Genomic DNA, 13225 nt, shown 5'->3' with positions numbered 1-13225 from the left:
TTACCGGGTAAGCATTACATAGGAACGATCAAACTTTGAAGTTATTTGCACGATCTTAAGTGAAACGTGTTATAAATTTTCTTCGAATAGTCGCAACTTTCGTGTAATCTTTTTATACCATGCCATCTATAGAAAGTGAAAGGAGTAATGAAGTTTGTATTATCGCGCGTCGCATCCTGGGTTGCGTCTCGGTTGCAATATTGCTTTGCAAATCCGTCGTCGGGAAGTAGAGATGATTGGAGAAAAGAACAAATCTTTTTTCCCGATTCTTAACTTAACCTAAACGATCGTTCGTAAATGAATTCTTCTGAAGCAATTAATAACAATTTGTTCGGTGCGAGATGTCGCGTCCTGTAAATCATACCGCTTAAAATGTAGAAACAATGATCGAGTAATCATTAAAGTTTGATATCGCATACAGATATATTAATAAAAAGATTTAGCAAGTTACATTCGTCGTTATCGATTCGCCGACTTTGTTGCTCGATGAGACGAAAGAATCGAAAGGAACGACGAGAAAGAAATATAGTAATATAAAGATATAGTAAAATAAGGAGCACATAAGTATCCGATATTGCTTCGCGCTGAAAAACATGTAAGAGAACGATAGCGGTGATTAAAAACGATCAAAGATAATGGACAATGTGTGTCACAGAATAAGCGTATATACGTACGTATGATGTTATGTGTATATACGCACACGTATGTACGTATGTATCGACTAGAGTACAAAGTTTTGAAATCGGGAAGAAACGGGAGAAAGAGTGGGGTAGACATTGTTCTTATAGCGTGTCGGGTAAAAGTGAGAGAAACAGATAGAGGCGAAGCAAGCAACGACCGAGAGAGAAAAAGGTAGGTAAAGAGAAAGGGACGAGCGCGTTGTGATATTCAGTCGGTATCGAAGCGTTCGACGCGTACCAACTTCTGCGTCGCGAGAAGAGAATAAATGAGTATAGAAAATATTCCTTTTATTCGAGTTTACGAAGCAAAATGTACCTGGAATTGCTTACATCGTCTATGTAAGCAAATGCGAAAGCGTCGTTCGGGTGGGTCGCTTTAACCTCCTTTTCCCGCCATTATTTAACGCTCACCCTTCCGTCCGTTCCGTCGTTTATTAGTCGAGCAAGAAGTTACGAGCGAAGATAATACGCACGACGCGCGATCTCGTGAAAGTAACGCGGGGAACGGTCAACGAGGAGAAGGATGCTGTCTTAGAACGCAGGAACCCACTTAGGATCTAAACGTGTACGTATATACAACTCTTTATTTTCCTTAAACTTTAATTGCACTCTACTTTACGTTTCACATCCAAGTAAGTACTTGTAACAGATTTTTTGACCTCCCATCCTTTTTTTTTTATGTCCTTCGGAGACCATGGCATGGCTGTCTTATTGCAACACCCGATTAGTACAATTTTCCTTGCGATTCAGATTTTTTTTTTATGTTATCGACAAACTCTTTCGTAACATATAATAAAAGTGTTTCCGGAAGAAGCAAGACGTTTAAGACGATATAATCGATCTTAAAACGAACGAATGCATCGGGTCGCGTATTATTTTGGCGAGATATCGGGCGAATGTTAATTATTTCAATAGATGGATCGAGCAGGTTAGGTCGATCATCGTTTTTATCATATCTCGTCAAATGACCGAAGATATCTTCAAGATATTTCGTTGTCAAGCTTTATTTTGTGTAATAAGTGCTCTCTTAGTTCGTGCGATCAAAAAAATATACGGATAGAATATTTCGGAAAGAAAGAAAAATGTTGATTTCTCGTACTTTGTCAAGGTGTGTCTAGTAGATTACAATATCATCGTATTTCTGCTAACGATATGGAGGCGTAAAGATAAGAGGAAAAGGAAAGGATCGTTAATTAAAAATGTAATCGTGGTCGTTTAAACGATCGACAAAAAATGGCGGAAATTTAATTGCCTCGGTTTGGACGTATGACCTTTCGTGATGTCGCGACCCATACTAACGTTTGTACTACCGATATCTATAAAACGATTATTTGCGAATAAAATTACGTAGACATCTAGTTGATGTTTGTCATTTTTCACCTATTACGCAAAGATCGCGTGTCGTTTGCCTTATAAAAATAATATATCTAGCAATTTTTGAAATCGTTAGGTGAATAACGAGAGGAGACAAACATAGAGAGCCGTTGTTCGTGGATAGGCGACTATCGATAAATTCTCCTCTTTTGTCTCCTTCGTACGATATTCGGTGCATAATTAATACGTTTAAACGTTAAAAGGCGTATTCGCGACGTGCGCAAGAAAGAATCTGTAATAAAGCACTGTGTAGTAGCACGAGGCGTCGTTTTATTCTAGGTTAACTCGAAGACTATCTGTTACCTTACAAATCCAACTTATTTTTGCATGAGAGACAATATCATATCAGGTTCGACAATATCAGGTTCGAGAAAGAGAGAGAGAGAGAGAGAGAGAGAGAGAGAGAGAGAGAGAGAGAGAGGACGAATGCGATTCATAAAAAAGATTTTCATCGATGTTACTGCGTCGTGTTACGTAAACATCTTTTTACCTGTATCCTTATATACTTTACGTAATCACTTTTACTTTACTTTCTACTTAGGTCACATGTACATATGTTTTGGACGAAAGAAAGGAAAAATTCATTTCTCGAATCGTTCGCTTTTCTATTTCTTTTCTATTTTATTTGTTATTAGAATTAAGAACTCGATCTAAACGATTCGATAAAAATGCGCACGATTATCGTCGTATTTATTATCTCGACCCTTGATCCGTCAAGGAAAATATCGTCGCTAAAAACTTCTTATATGTATCTACCTACGTATATACATACTTATTATTAAGCTTGTACGACTAGGTACTTTAGTCTGAAAATATTTTTATCTGTTTTTGTCCGTTTGCTTGATTATAATCAAGCTCAATGATACCATTTGTTTTTTTTTTCTTTTTTCTTAACTAGAAATTATCTTAATTTTATTCTTATTTTTCGAAAGATTCGCGGAAAAAACGTACGTAAGAAATTTCTGCTAAAGCGCACTAGCGTTTCTTCTTTTCTTACCATGGGGCACGAATTGTACTCGTATCGCAGAGATACGTAAGATGAGTTCATTCTTTGTGGTGGAACAATGAAGCGATATTTAAGACGCGACCCAGCCATCTTAAGGCCACCCCTCTAAAAAGATTTCACATTATTTTCATTTTTCCTCTATCGTTACATGAAATATAGGTACGTACGACATGCGATATGCTTCAAGAAGCTATAGCGTGTGTGTGTGTTGCAAGGGGAGAGTACGAGCATGTCAAAACCAAGCAAATCTACTTGTACATATACATTTATATAGTGTGTATGTATGCAGCGTTATCTGACATTAAACAAAGCCAATAATTGTCCTCTCTCTCACATCTTACGCACGCACGCACGCATACGCACACGCACACGCACACGCACACACAGAGTACTTATTTTATAATAAAGGACGCAGAGAAATTTCTTTGTCGTGTAGGTGATCCGTTCTTCCGAATATACAGCTTTAGTCTTTTAAACCCGAGTAAGAAGTTTTTATGCTCTTTTCGTTTCTCTCTTCATATTTTTTGTTATTGCCTCACGGACTTTGCTCGATCAGTAGCTTGATTTGTCGCACATATATGCGTATAATATTGTACTTGGATACTACTAAAAGAAGAAAGAAAAAAGAGGACAGATACGTAATAGAAACGATAAAAAATGCATACGACTATGTAAGAAGATCGAGTGCCATTGAGTCCCCATCCTTTGCTTTATAAATTAAGATCGTCAGAATTGACGGAGACAGATTAGTTTAGAATTAAAAAGAAGATTATAAAATCATAGGCTGTCATTTATTTTTCTCTTTTTTATTTTTACTATTGTTTTTTCTGACCTTACTATCGTAACATATCGTAAGATATTGTAACTTGTAAAACCGTCGTGATCGGTGAGTTTTTTTTACATCCTTGTTAATAATTTACTCAACGTCTTTATTTTATTCTTTGTCTTATTCTACATATTGTTTGTTGAAAAGCTTGTAAATTCATCGTTTATTTTGAGCAGGAAGTTTTTCAATATTTTCTTTTAACGACACACACACACACACACGCGCGCGCGTATTTCCTTTTGGTAGCTTATGCCGTCGAAAGGGGTCATAACTAATTTTGATTTTGCAATTAATTTAAGGTATCACCTTATATGAATATAAACATATTATTATACACGTGATTCTGTAGTAGTTTGTAAGAGACTGGAACCGTGCCTGCTTTCCCCTCCCTCTGCCTCCCTTCCACGTATCTTCGCATTCTTGCAAACAAAATTACTCTTATCTATTCATTTATGAACGCGATCTTACTCGCTCGATTATCATTAATAACAATAACAGTAGCGTGCAAAGGACAAAGAATGCGCGCTACCTCCTTTAAGGTTTCTCCTACTTGATTACATATACACGGGTATGTCAATAAACGAGTATTTTTTCATCTGTGAATATTCTTGATGGGGCCCGTTTGACTCTATGACACACATTTATCAAATGCATATCTGTAATTAAGTAAATCATGTCATTAGTAATAAATAATCTTTAACGACACACTCGACCAAGTACAGAGAAAATTCAAATGATTTGATGAGCTTTGATTCAAATTTCTAACTCTTTTCCCTTCTAATCTAATCTAATCGTGTTTAATCTTTTCGCATACTTAATATTTCACGGATTTTTCTTCTTGTATTTTTTCTTGTTAATCTTTGATCGATATAAATGTCGATATAAAAATCAATGAATAATCGTTGGAACATTTCTATGATCTTTTAGATATTTATGACAGAGACGGAGAGAAGTTCGAAGGAGGTATAAAGACAACGTAACACAGTGGTGTTTAGAGGCAACAATGGAGGTTCTGATACACGAGGCCTCGGACAAGCGCGAAATTATCGACGGCAATGGCAGTTCTTCCATCTATATGACACATAATGGCACTTTAAACGGCAACAAAATGACAATGATGAGCGATAAACAGCAGGAGGAAGATGATCTAAACGCGTCTTACGCCACGCAGATCAACGAGGCGAACACGGTCGATATCATTTTTGAAAATATCTCTTACAGCGTCTCGCTTGGATTTCGAAAGGGTATACCATATTTTCCTTCCTTTTTTGCAAACAATCATACTTTTTTTTTTATAAAGGTGTATGTATCTGTTAACATAGCGAACGATTTCTTATTTATTTATCCTTATAATACGTATCTATTTCCTTTTATCTTTTTATTAATTCTCCATCATCTTCTTCAAAATTTAGAATCTTTTTTATATCGTTGAAAAAAATTCAAGGACTCACGAGATATTACCACGACTCTGATCGATCAATATTACGAGTATAAGATACACGATCCACGATCGTGATTGGATGGACTTTAATCCTTAGACGTCTTTTACGATATTTTAAGAAGCTGACATAATACACGCGAACGTGTACGTTGCACATTTAATTAATGTTTTTTTCCTTCCTTCCTAAAACATCGCACAATGTATAGATTAAGTATATATGAATCATGTCGATTTATAGTCATGAGAATTTTTTCGTTTTTATATTAAAAAGGAAGATGGAAAAAAAAGGGAAAAGAAAAGAGATATGAGACAACGCGTACAAATTTGTTTGTTCTCTTCGGTAACAAGTAGTGCCTGTTATCTTTGGAAGCTCTAATGTAATATTATGAGAATATAATAGCGTTAAAAAGTATATTACAATATTATATTACAATATACGTGGTTAAGCCCATAAGATTTCTCGGTAAAATTTTCGAACGATCTTACAAGGAACTTTGACCGATCGATCGATCTTTCATCGTATGTCGTTATTTTATTATATTTCTTCTTCCGTATTCTTCCATTCGTCAGGTCGAAAGGAAATTCTTCACGGAATTAACGGTAGGCTCCAAGCGAAACAACTGATCGCTCTAATGGGGCCGTCAGGAGCTGGAAAATCAACGTTACTCGATGTTCTGTCTGGTTTTCGAGAAACCGGAGTCGACGGAGTCATTTATGTTAACGGACGAATCAGGCAACTCAACTCTTTCCGCAGGTTAGATATACTCTATATATTTTCCAATTGGATTAATTCTTTTATATTATATTTAATAAAAAATCAAGGTGATGAAACGATCGAATATTAAATTAAATGATTATTTCCAATCGTTTTTCCTTCCTGAATTGATAGATGCATAGCGTACATAACCCAAGACAATCGTTTGGAATCTCTACTCACGGTGATAGAGTCTATGAGAGTCGCCGCCGATCTTAAATTGCCGATAAATACGCCAAAATATCAGAAGGAGACGATAGTAAGAGTCAAAAAAGTTTTTTTCCTTTTTTCTTTTTTTTTTTTATTACTACATACAAAGAGACAGTATTATTATTTTTTATAATAAAATATGAATAACGTACTCAATTCGAACATAGATAGAGGACATACTCACGACCTTGGGACTGTACGAACATTTAAACACGAGAGCAGGACGATTAAGTGGCGGACAAAAGAAAAGATTGTCCATCGCTTTGGAATTGGTTAATAATCCAACCGTGATGTTTCTGGACGAGCCGACGACGTAAGTCTCTCCAATCATTTATTCTACGATTGACAGGATAGATGCAATTCTCATTTAAAATATGTTGAATACTATTTTCAGAGGATTGGACAGTTCGTCGTGTATGCAAGTCGTAAACCTTTTGAAACTTCTCGCCAGACAAGGAAGAACGATAATATGTACGATTCATCAGCCTAGTGCTTCTTTATTTCAAATTTTTGACCAGGTAAAAGAACGATAAAAAGGAAAAATGGAATGATTATACATAACGATTGACGAATAAAATCAATTTACCTTTCAATTTTGTTCCGTAGATCTACGTTCTTGCCCAAGGAAACTGTCTATTTCAAGGATCCACCAAGAAATTAATTCCGTATTTGGAATCTATGAAATTACCTTGCCCGATCTATCATAATCCTGCAGATTATGGTAAACAACGTCGTTCCGCACTTTTCCTTTCTTTCTCTTAATTTACTTTTAATAAATATATTAAATCGATTATAACAGTGATCGAATTGGCATGCGGCGAGTACGGCGAGGAGCAGCTCAAGACGTTGATAAATGGCTCGGATAATGGTCGAAAGGTGCAATGGTTTGAAAATCCTGAGGCATTGAAAGATGCGAAAGCTTTAAGGGGTATGATCATTTTTGTACAATGCATTACCGTAGATCTTATCCACGTATATGAGTTTGTAATTATTTTATGGTTGAACGTTCATAGCACTGCATCCATTAAAGAAGCAAAAAAAGGTTGATTCGATTTCTGGCTCACAGGCTACGCCATTGAGTTATCAAATCAGTGTTTTATTGAAAAAAGGTTTCTTGATATGCAAGAGAGATCAGGTGAAAATATAAAAAAATATCGTTCTTTTATTTCTTAGAAATTTTTCCGATAAAAAGCGTTTATTCGTAAATCCGTTAAAATCGTTTATACGTTTCAGACGTTGACTCATCTTCGCATCGTAGTCAACATCATGTTGGGATTAATGCTTGGTTTGGTATTCATTCAATCGGGCGAGGATGGTGCTAGAGTATTGGACAATTATAATCTTCTCTTCGCAATACTTATACATCATATGATGACCACGATGATGCTGACTATAGTGACATGTAAGTTTGCTTCTCGTTAATATAAAAATGCACAGAGTCAAAATTAAGAATTTGCAAACTTTTTTCTCAGTTCCCATGCAGATGGATATTCTGGTTAAGGAGCATTTCAATAGGTGGTACAGCTTGAAATCATTTTATACGGCAATTACGATAATAGATGTACCGATTTCTGTAATCTGTTGTATACTCTTCTCCGTTATAATATACTTCATGTCGTCTCAACCGTTGGAAATCAGTAGATTTTTCATGTTTTTTACGATTAGCCTATTAGTTACTTTTATCGCTCAAGGAACTGGTTTGATGATAGGCGCAGCATTAAACATAGTCGTAAGTATATGTATCTCTGTACCTTCAAATCCTTATCAAAAAGTCGATTAAACGATAATAATTTTAAGACGAACATATATGATCGTTGTAATCAATTTTTTTAGAACGGTACGTTCGTGGGACCAGCTTTATCAGTACCATTGATGATGTTTGCCGGATTTGGAGTGTCCTTGCGTGATTTGCCAAATTATCTCAAATGGGGTAGCTACGTCAGTTATCTGAGATATGGATTGGAAGGGTATATATAATAACGTGCGCGCGCGCATATATATGCACGTATACATACATGCATATACACTCACTGACAAAAGTTAAGAAACAAAGTAATCCTTTGCCCATTTTTATACAATATTCTTTGTCTTTTCAAATACATAGGTCGAAACTAAAAATAGCATAATATTGTTCATCGATGTATGAAATATTATTTCATTATGCTATTTTTAATTTCAATCTATATATTTCGAAAGATAAAGAATATATAAAAATAGGCGAACGATTACTTTGTTTCTTAACATTTGTCAGTAAGTATATGTGCATGTACCATTCTTCATGATGTTGTGCGAAAGACAATGCTCTCTTTGATTTTAGATACGTTAGTGCCATATATGGAATGGATCGTGCAACTTTACCTTGTAGGGGAAACAAAGAAACTACATACTGTCATTATAGATATCCTAATAAATTCCTATCGGACATCGCTATGAGGGGCGATCAATTTTGGAACGATATCATTGCCTTATCCGTAATACTGTTGATAACTCGCTGCTGTGCGTACTTTCTACTCAAATGGAAGATCGTGTCTCTACGATAAAGTTACGAAAAAATGCTTTATTTCTTTTTGCTTTTTTTAATTCTATAAAAATTCATTCGCCCTTTACGAACTAAACAGTATCAATTACATTACAGACGTTGCGCTCGAATATTTAATATAGACGTAGCACGCAGTCAAAGTCGGTTAGACTTTTAGCTCCAATCGAACAGGGCTTCTTTGTTTTCTTTACCCTTTATGTGACTTTTCCCTTCCAAGTTATCAATTTCAAACGACACTTATTTATTAATTATACTCGATAACAACGCAAATTAATTCAACTAGATCTTAAAATATGAAATATATTTTTCAATATTTTATTACTTAGATAGTAGTAGTAGTAGTAGTTGTTGTAAACGCAAATTCGTATTCAAAATGGCATTTATATAGATAGACATTTATTGTGACATTTTACCGAATTTTAATATATATCTATTATCTTTCTTAATTATTGATTAAGTATGATTTAGGTAGAGGATAGAGAAAAACTCTTGTAACTTGTATATTTTAGTTTTTATCATAAATTTAGTGGTAATTTTCACGATTTTAAACTATATTAAATATGTGTTTATTGTACTTACCTTTATTACGTAAAACATGATTAACCAAGTCAGTATTTTTTTTTTTTTCCTAATTGTAGAGCAAGTTCAAACGATCTTATCCGATATCATGCGTTCGTTCTCACATTCTAAACATGAAATTAGAGCGGAACGGATTGAGTTACAGAATTTTTTTGGATACTCCAAAGTTGCGGTGCATAGAGTATTTCAAAGCATTTATTTATACGAGATTATTATTCTTGCATGACGACAACATCTTTTATTTTTATTAGTAAAGTTTTATTTAGTAAAGAAATGGATTGCTTAACTTTTATACCAAAATACACGTTCGAAGAATGCGGAAGTTGTTGCAAAACTTGTCGTAAATTCTACGTCGAAATAAGAGAAGCTGCGTTCGTATTTCTAGTAAGGTCAACATTTTTAATTGATCGACGCTAGAACGAGAATATCGTAGATATTTATGTTTGTCAATTTATTTCTAACATTTCTTCTTGTTAACGTAGAATCGATAGGAAATGTAAAGATATGCATATGTATGTACACACACACGCGCGCACACGCACATACATATCTTTGCGCGTGTGTGTATATATATCGTAATGCGTACGTATACCCCGTTGCGATGAAACTTTAACCATTCGCAATCGATCGTTTAAGAGCGTAAACTCTGTTTAAAGCGAGGTAATTAAACGACGAGCTAGTGCCATCTCCGAATCGAAACTATTTCAGCACACTCGTAATGTGAACACGTTTAAGCGTCCTCGAACATACCACTTTGTATAGACTTCAATCGATTGCCATAAATGTAGAGAAAGGTGCCTTTATCAATGGTCAAACCATAAAGGGCTCCATTTTTGAGACTTTGGAAGGGATTATCGGAGATGTTCAAGATATGTAAACTGGCAAGATTCTTACAAGAGCCTTTTTCGATGTTTGAAATTTGATTGCCGGAAAGAGAAAGATGTCGTAGTCGAGGTAAACCTTGATAACTATCGCCATCGATGGTGGTAAGGCTATTGTTGTTCAAGTACAAATCATGAAGATTCGAAAGTTTAAAAGCACCCTTGTCAATGTATGATATTTGATTTTCGTTTAAGGATAAAGAGTTTCGTGGCGCATCGACGAAGCTACCTTTCTCCAAGCTTTTTATTTCATTGCCATCGAGATTCAAGGACATGAGAGATTTTGGCAAAAGAGGAAAGGTTTCTTCGGATATAATCGTAAACTTGTTCGAGATGAGATTCAAGTCTTGGAGTTTGGTAAGGTCAGTAAACGTATTTCTATCGAGTTTGCTGATAAGGTTCTGATAAAGATAGAGCGTCGTTAACATTTTCAAATCCGAGAAGGCTTTTGGTTCGATCTCGGCGATGCGATTTCTAGTTAATATTAGTACCGGAAGGTTTTCTTGGCCCTCGAAAGCGTTGTTTTGCAGTTTAGTGATCTTATTATTGCCCATATTTAGATAAGTCAAATGTTTTAGACTCGAGAAGGCACCACGGTTGATGGAGGCGATTTGATTACTGGTCAAAATGAGTTGGGTTAATCTCGACGGCAAAGTATGAAGAAAATCGAGATCGTCAAGTTGATTGTCCGCGAGATAAAGGCCCTCCAGATTAGTTTTATTCAAACTATTACTTTCGATGTTGTTGATGGAGTTAGCCTTGAAATTAAGCCTCTTCAAATATCGATTTTCTATCACGTCCTTCCACAAATGATTAATCCTGTTGGCGGCTAGATTGACATACTCTACGCTCATTGGTAGATCATTGAGTACTTCCTTTGTAATCTCGGTAATTTCGTTGTCGGATAAATCAATGGAATTAACCGGAAAGGAACGGATCTGGTACCAACCTTCTCGGAAGGATTTAATAGTCATACCACGAAGTTCGAGTTGTCCCTTATTACGGTCGAAGGTCACCTCTCGACATCCTCCTTCCAAAGTTTCGTTATCATCGATACCGCTGACGGACGTTACGACACCGTCATCGGTCATGCAGAGCTTCGCTCTGGGATTTTCCCCAAGTTGGCCGCCGATATCTCTCCGATACTTTTGGAAAATCACGTTTTCCTGTTTCAACTCTATTTCTCGGACTTTCCTATCGCTCGCTTCCGTCAAACTCTCTCTCTCGTTGTCATCGATTTTCGACGAATATCCATCTTTCTTTTCGCTTTCTTTCTTTAGAAACAAATTTGCGAAAACGTCCGTATTGATGCTCCAAAGGATGTTACCCTCGGTCAAAATCTCGGTAGATTTGCTCAAACCAAAAAGATGTCCCTGTCGAAGATGAGAAATCGGATTGTAAGATATGTCCAATTGATTAAGATTTTCCAATCCGACGAAAAGATTTTCAACATTGTCGATTTCGTTTCTAGCCAGAGATAAATTCTCCAACTTAGTCAGGTTCGAGAAGATAAAGTGGGGTAAATTTCTCAGGGAATTATCAGCCAAATTCAATGTTTTCACGTTCGTAATGTACTCGAAGGCATATCTGTCGAGCGTGTTCAGTCCGAGATTCGAGAGGTCAACGGTGTCGCTTGGTTCGATGAATTTCACATATTTCAACTTTCCATCCTCGATGCCCAGATCATATTTCTTATCGATACTTTTTAACGGAATCGCTGCCACCAGCGGTAGGATGAAAATGAAAAAGCGCATATCTATAAAAGATAAGAAACGATCTTAGAACTTTATATCGCAAACTTGTTGTTTTTTCCAATTTTCCATCATGCGTTGTCAACCGAACAGTCTCTCTTATTAAAACAAATTTTTTTTATTAAAACAAATCGATGCGTACAAAGACGTATATAGAATGTTTATTATAGAACTTACCGTTTAAAAATATTCTTTTTCAGAGTTGCTAAAAAATCCGATGGAGGGACAATGCGGAGGAAGAGGAATCAGCTCGCGTTGTTCCGCTCGATGAAGAAGACGAATAGAGACTGGCAGGCTTTTCTATTTTTGGCTCAGGGTGAGCAAATCCAAAGGAAGGATCTGGTCTCTAGTTCTTGTTCTGTCCGACAGGGATAAGATAATACCGAGGAAGACGCGAGAACAGGTCTTGTACGCTTTTATATATGCGCGCATAAACCATTAAACAAACGTAGACGTTTTCGTAGATATGCGAAGGAGAAGAGTGGTGGTGAGTACAATTGGCGAATGGTGGGAGTTTATTTAGAAGATGAGGAAACATAAGTTTGAGGAAAGCAAACCGCGTAACGAGAGAACATTCGACGAATGAATCGAAGGAAGAGAAGAACGAAAAAGATATTTCTGTGTGTCTTTTCGGAATCTTCTGATCCAGCCAGGACCTCGAAAGGACTCCTTTATCTTTTTTCGTCTTTTTCCTCCTTGTTTCTTCTCGTCGATGACATTTTGTAAATCGATTCTCGTCGCGTATCTTGCCCCTTCGTCAAGAGCCGCAAGGTGCAAAGACCTTTTCCTTTCCCATCCCATTCCATCCCCTCCCTTCCTCCTCTTCCTCTTCTCTCTAGGTCTCTTCTTTCTTCTTCCTGTTGCTCGATCGTGCATCGAGCGCGAAGCTCGTCATCATAGGCGATAACAAGCGACTCTGTTGCGTATTCGACTCTTTTAGAAAGATACACATAAATACGCTTTAGATTATAATCCAATGGAATTATTCATAAAAGATTCGGCGTTAGGTAATCTATATTTTACACGTTTAGTAACTCTTATCTTTTTTCGTAGGTGTCAGAAAAGAAGAAAGTCTTATGAAAGATAGCGGCGAATCGTTGAACGAATATGTGTGAAATATTAATAAATATAAGCAAACTTGTCGAAATAAGACGGAAAGACGATATTGAGTGCTAATCAACTTG

At 36.2% G+C, this 13225-nt stretch overlaps 2 protein-coding genes across 2 annotated transcripts; one reads left to right on the top strand and one right to left on the bottom strand.

Moving 5' to 3' along the window:
- Window positions 1–809: 809 nt before the first annotated feature.
- On the top strand, window positions 810–8998 carry LOC122637004 (ATP-binding cassette sub-family G member 4-like). The gene is made up of 13 exons (XM_043828790.1): window positions 810–1245; window positions 4814–5130; window positions 5898–6081; window positions 6217–6340; window positions 6459–6604; window positions 6686–6809; window positions 6898–7012; window positions 7091–7219; window positions 7305–7426; window positions 7525–7693; window positions 7764–8020; window positions 8125–8258; window positions 8609–8998. Exons 2-13 carry the CDS (start codon window positions 4890–4892, stop codon window positions 8829–8831), a joined length of 1968 nt encoding a protein of 655 aa, XP_043684725.1. The 5' UTR covers window positions 810–1245; window positions 4814–4889; the 3' UTR covers window positions 8832–8998.
- A 391-nt stretch (window positions 8999–9389) lies between these two features.
- LOC122637008 (toll-like receptor Tollo) lies at window positions 9390–12361 on the bottom strand. The gene is made up of 2 exons (XM_043828800.1): window positions 12219–12361; window positions 9390–12046 (listed from the first exon to the last, which is right to left on the bottom strand). Exon 2 carries the CDS (start codon window positions 12042–12044, stop codon window positions 10140–10142), a length of 1905 nt encoding a protein of 634 aa, XP_043684735.1. The 5' UTR covers window positions 12045–12046; window positions 12219–12361; the 3' UTR covers window positions 9390–10139.
- Between the last annotated feature and the right edge of the window lie 864 nt (window positions 12362–13225).

Source organism: Vespula pensylvanica, chromosome 24 (assembly GCF_014466175.1).
Source record: "Vespula pensylvanica isolate Volc-1 chromosome 24, ASM1446617v1, whole genome shotgun sequence".
NCBI classification, from domain to species: Eukaryota; Metazoa; Arthropoda; class Insecta; order Hymenoptera; family Vespidae; genus Vespula; species Vespula pensylvanica.
Note: the sequence above shows the minus strand (reverse complement) of the source record. Positions and strands in the feature narration are given on the sequence as shown.

Coding starts and splice junctions, on each gene's coding strand:
- LOC122637004 (XM_043828790.1), top strand. CDS start 4,890: ATGGAGGTTCTGATACACGAGGCCTCGGACAAGCGCGAAATTATCGAC. Junction 5,131..5,897: donor CTCGCTTGGATTTCGAAAGG/GTATACCATATT, acceptor TCCATTCGTCAG/GTCGAAAGGAAATTCTTCAC. Junction 7,427..7,524: donor TGATATGCAAGAGAGATCAG/GTGAAAATATAA, acceptor TATACGTTTCAG/ACGTTGACTCATCTTCGCAT.
- LOC122637008 (XM_043828800.1), bottom strand. CDS start 12,044: ATGCGCTTTTTCATTTTCATCCTACCGCTGGTGGCAGCGATTCCGTTA.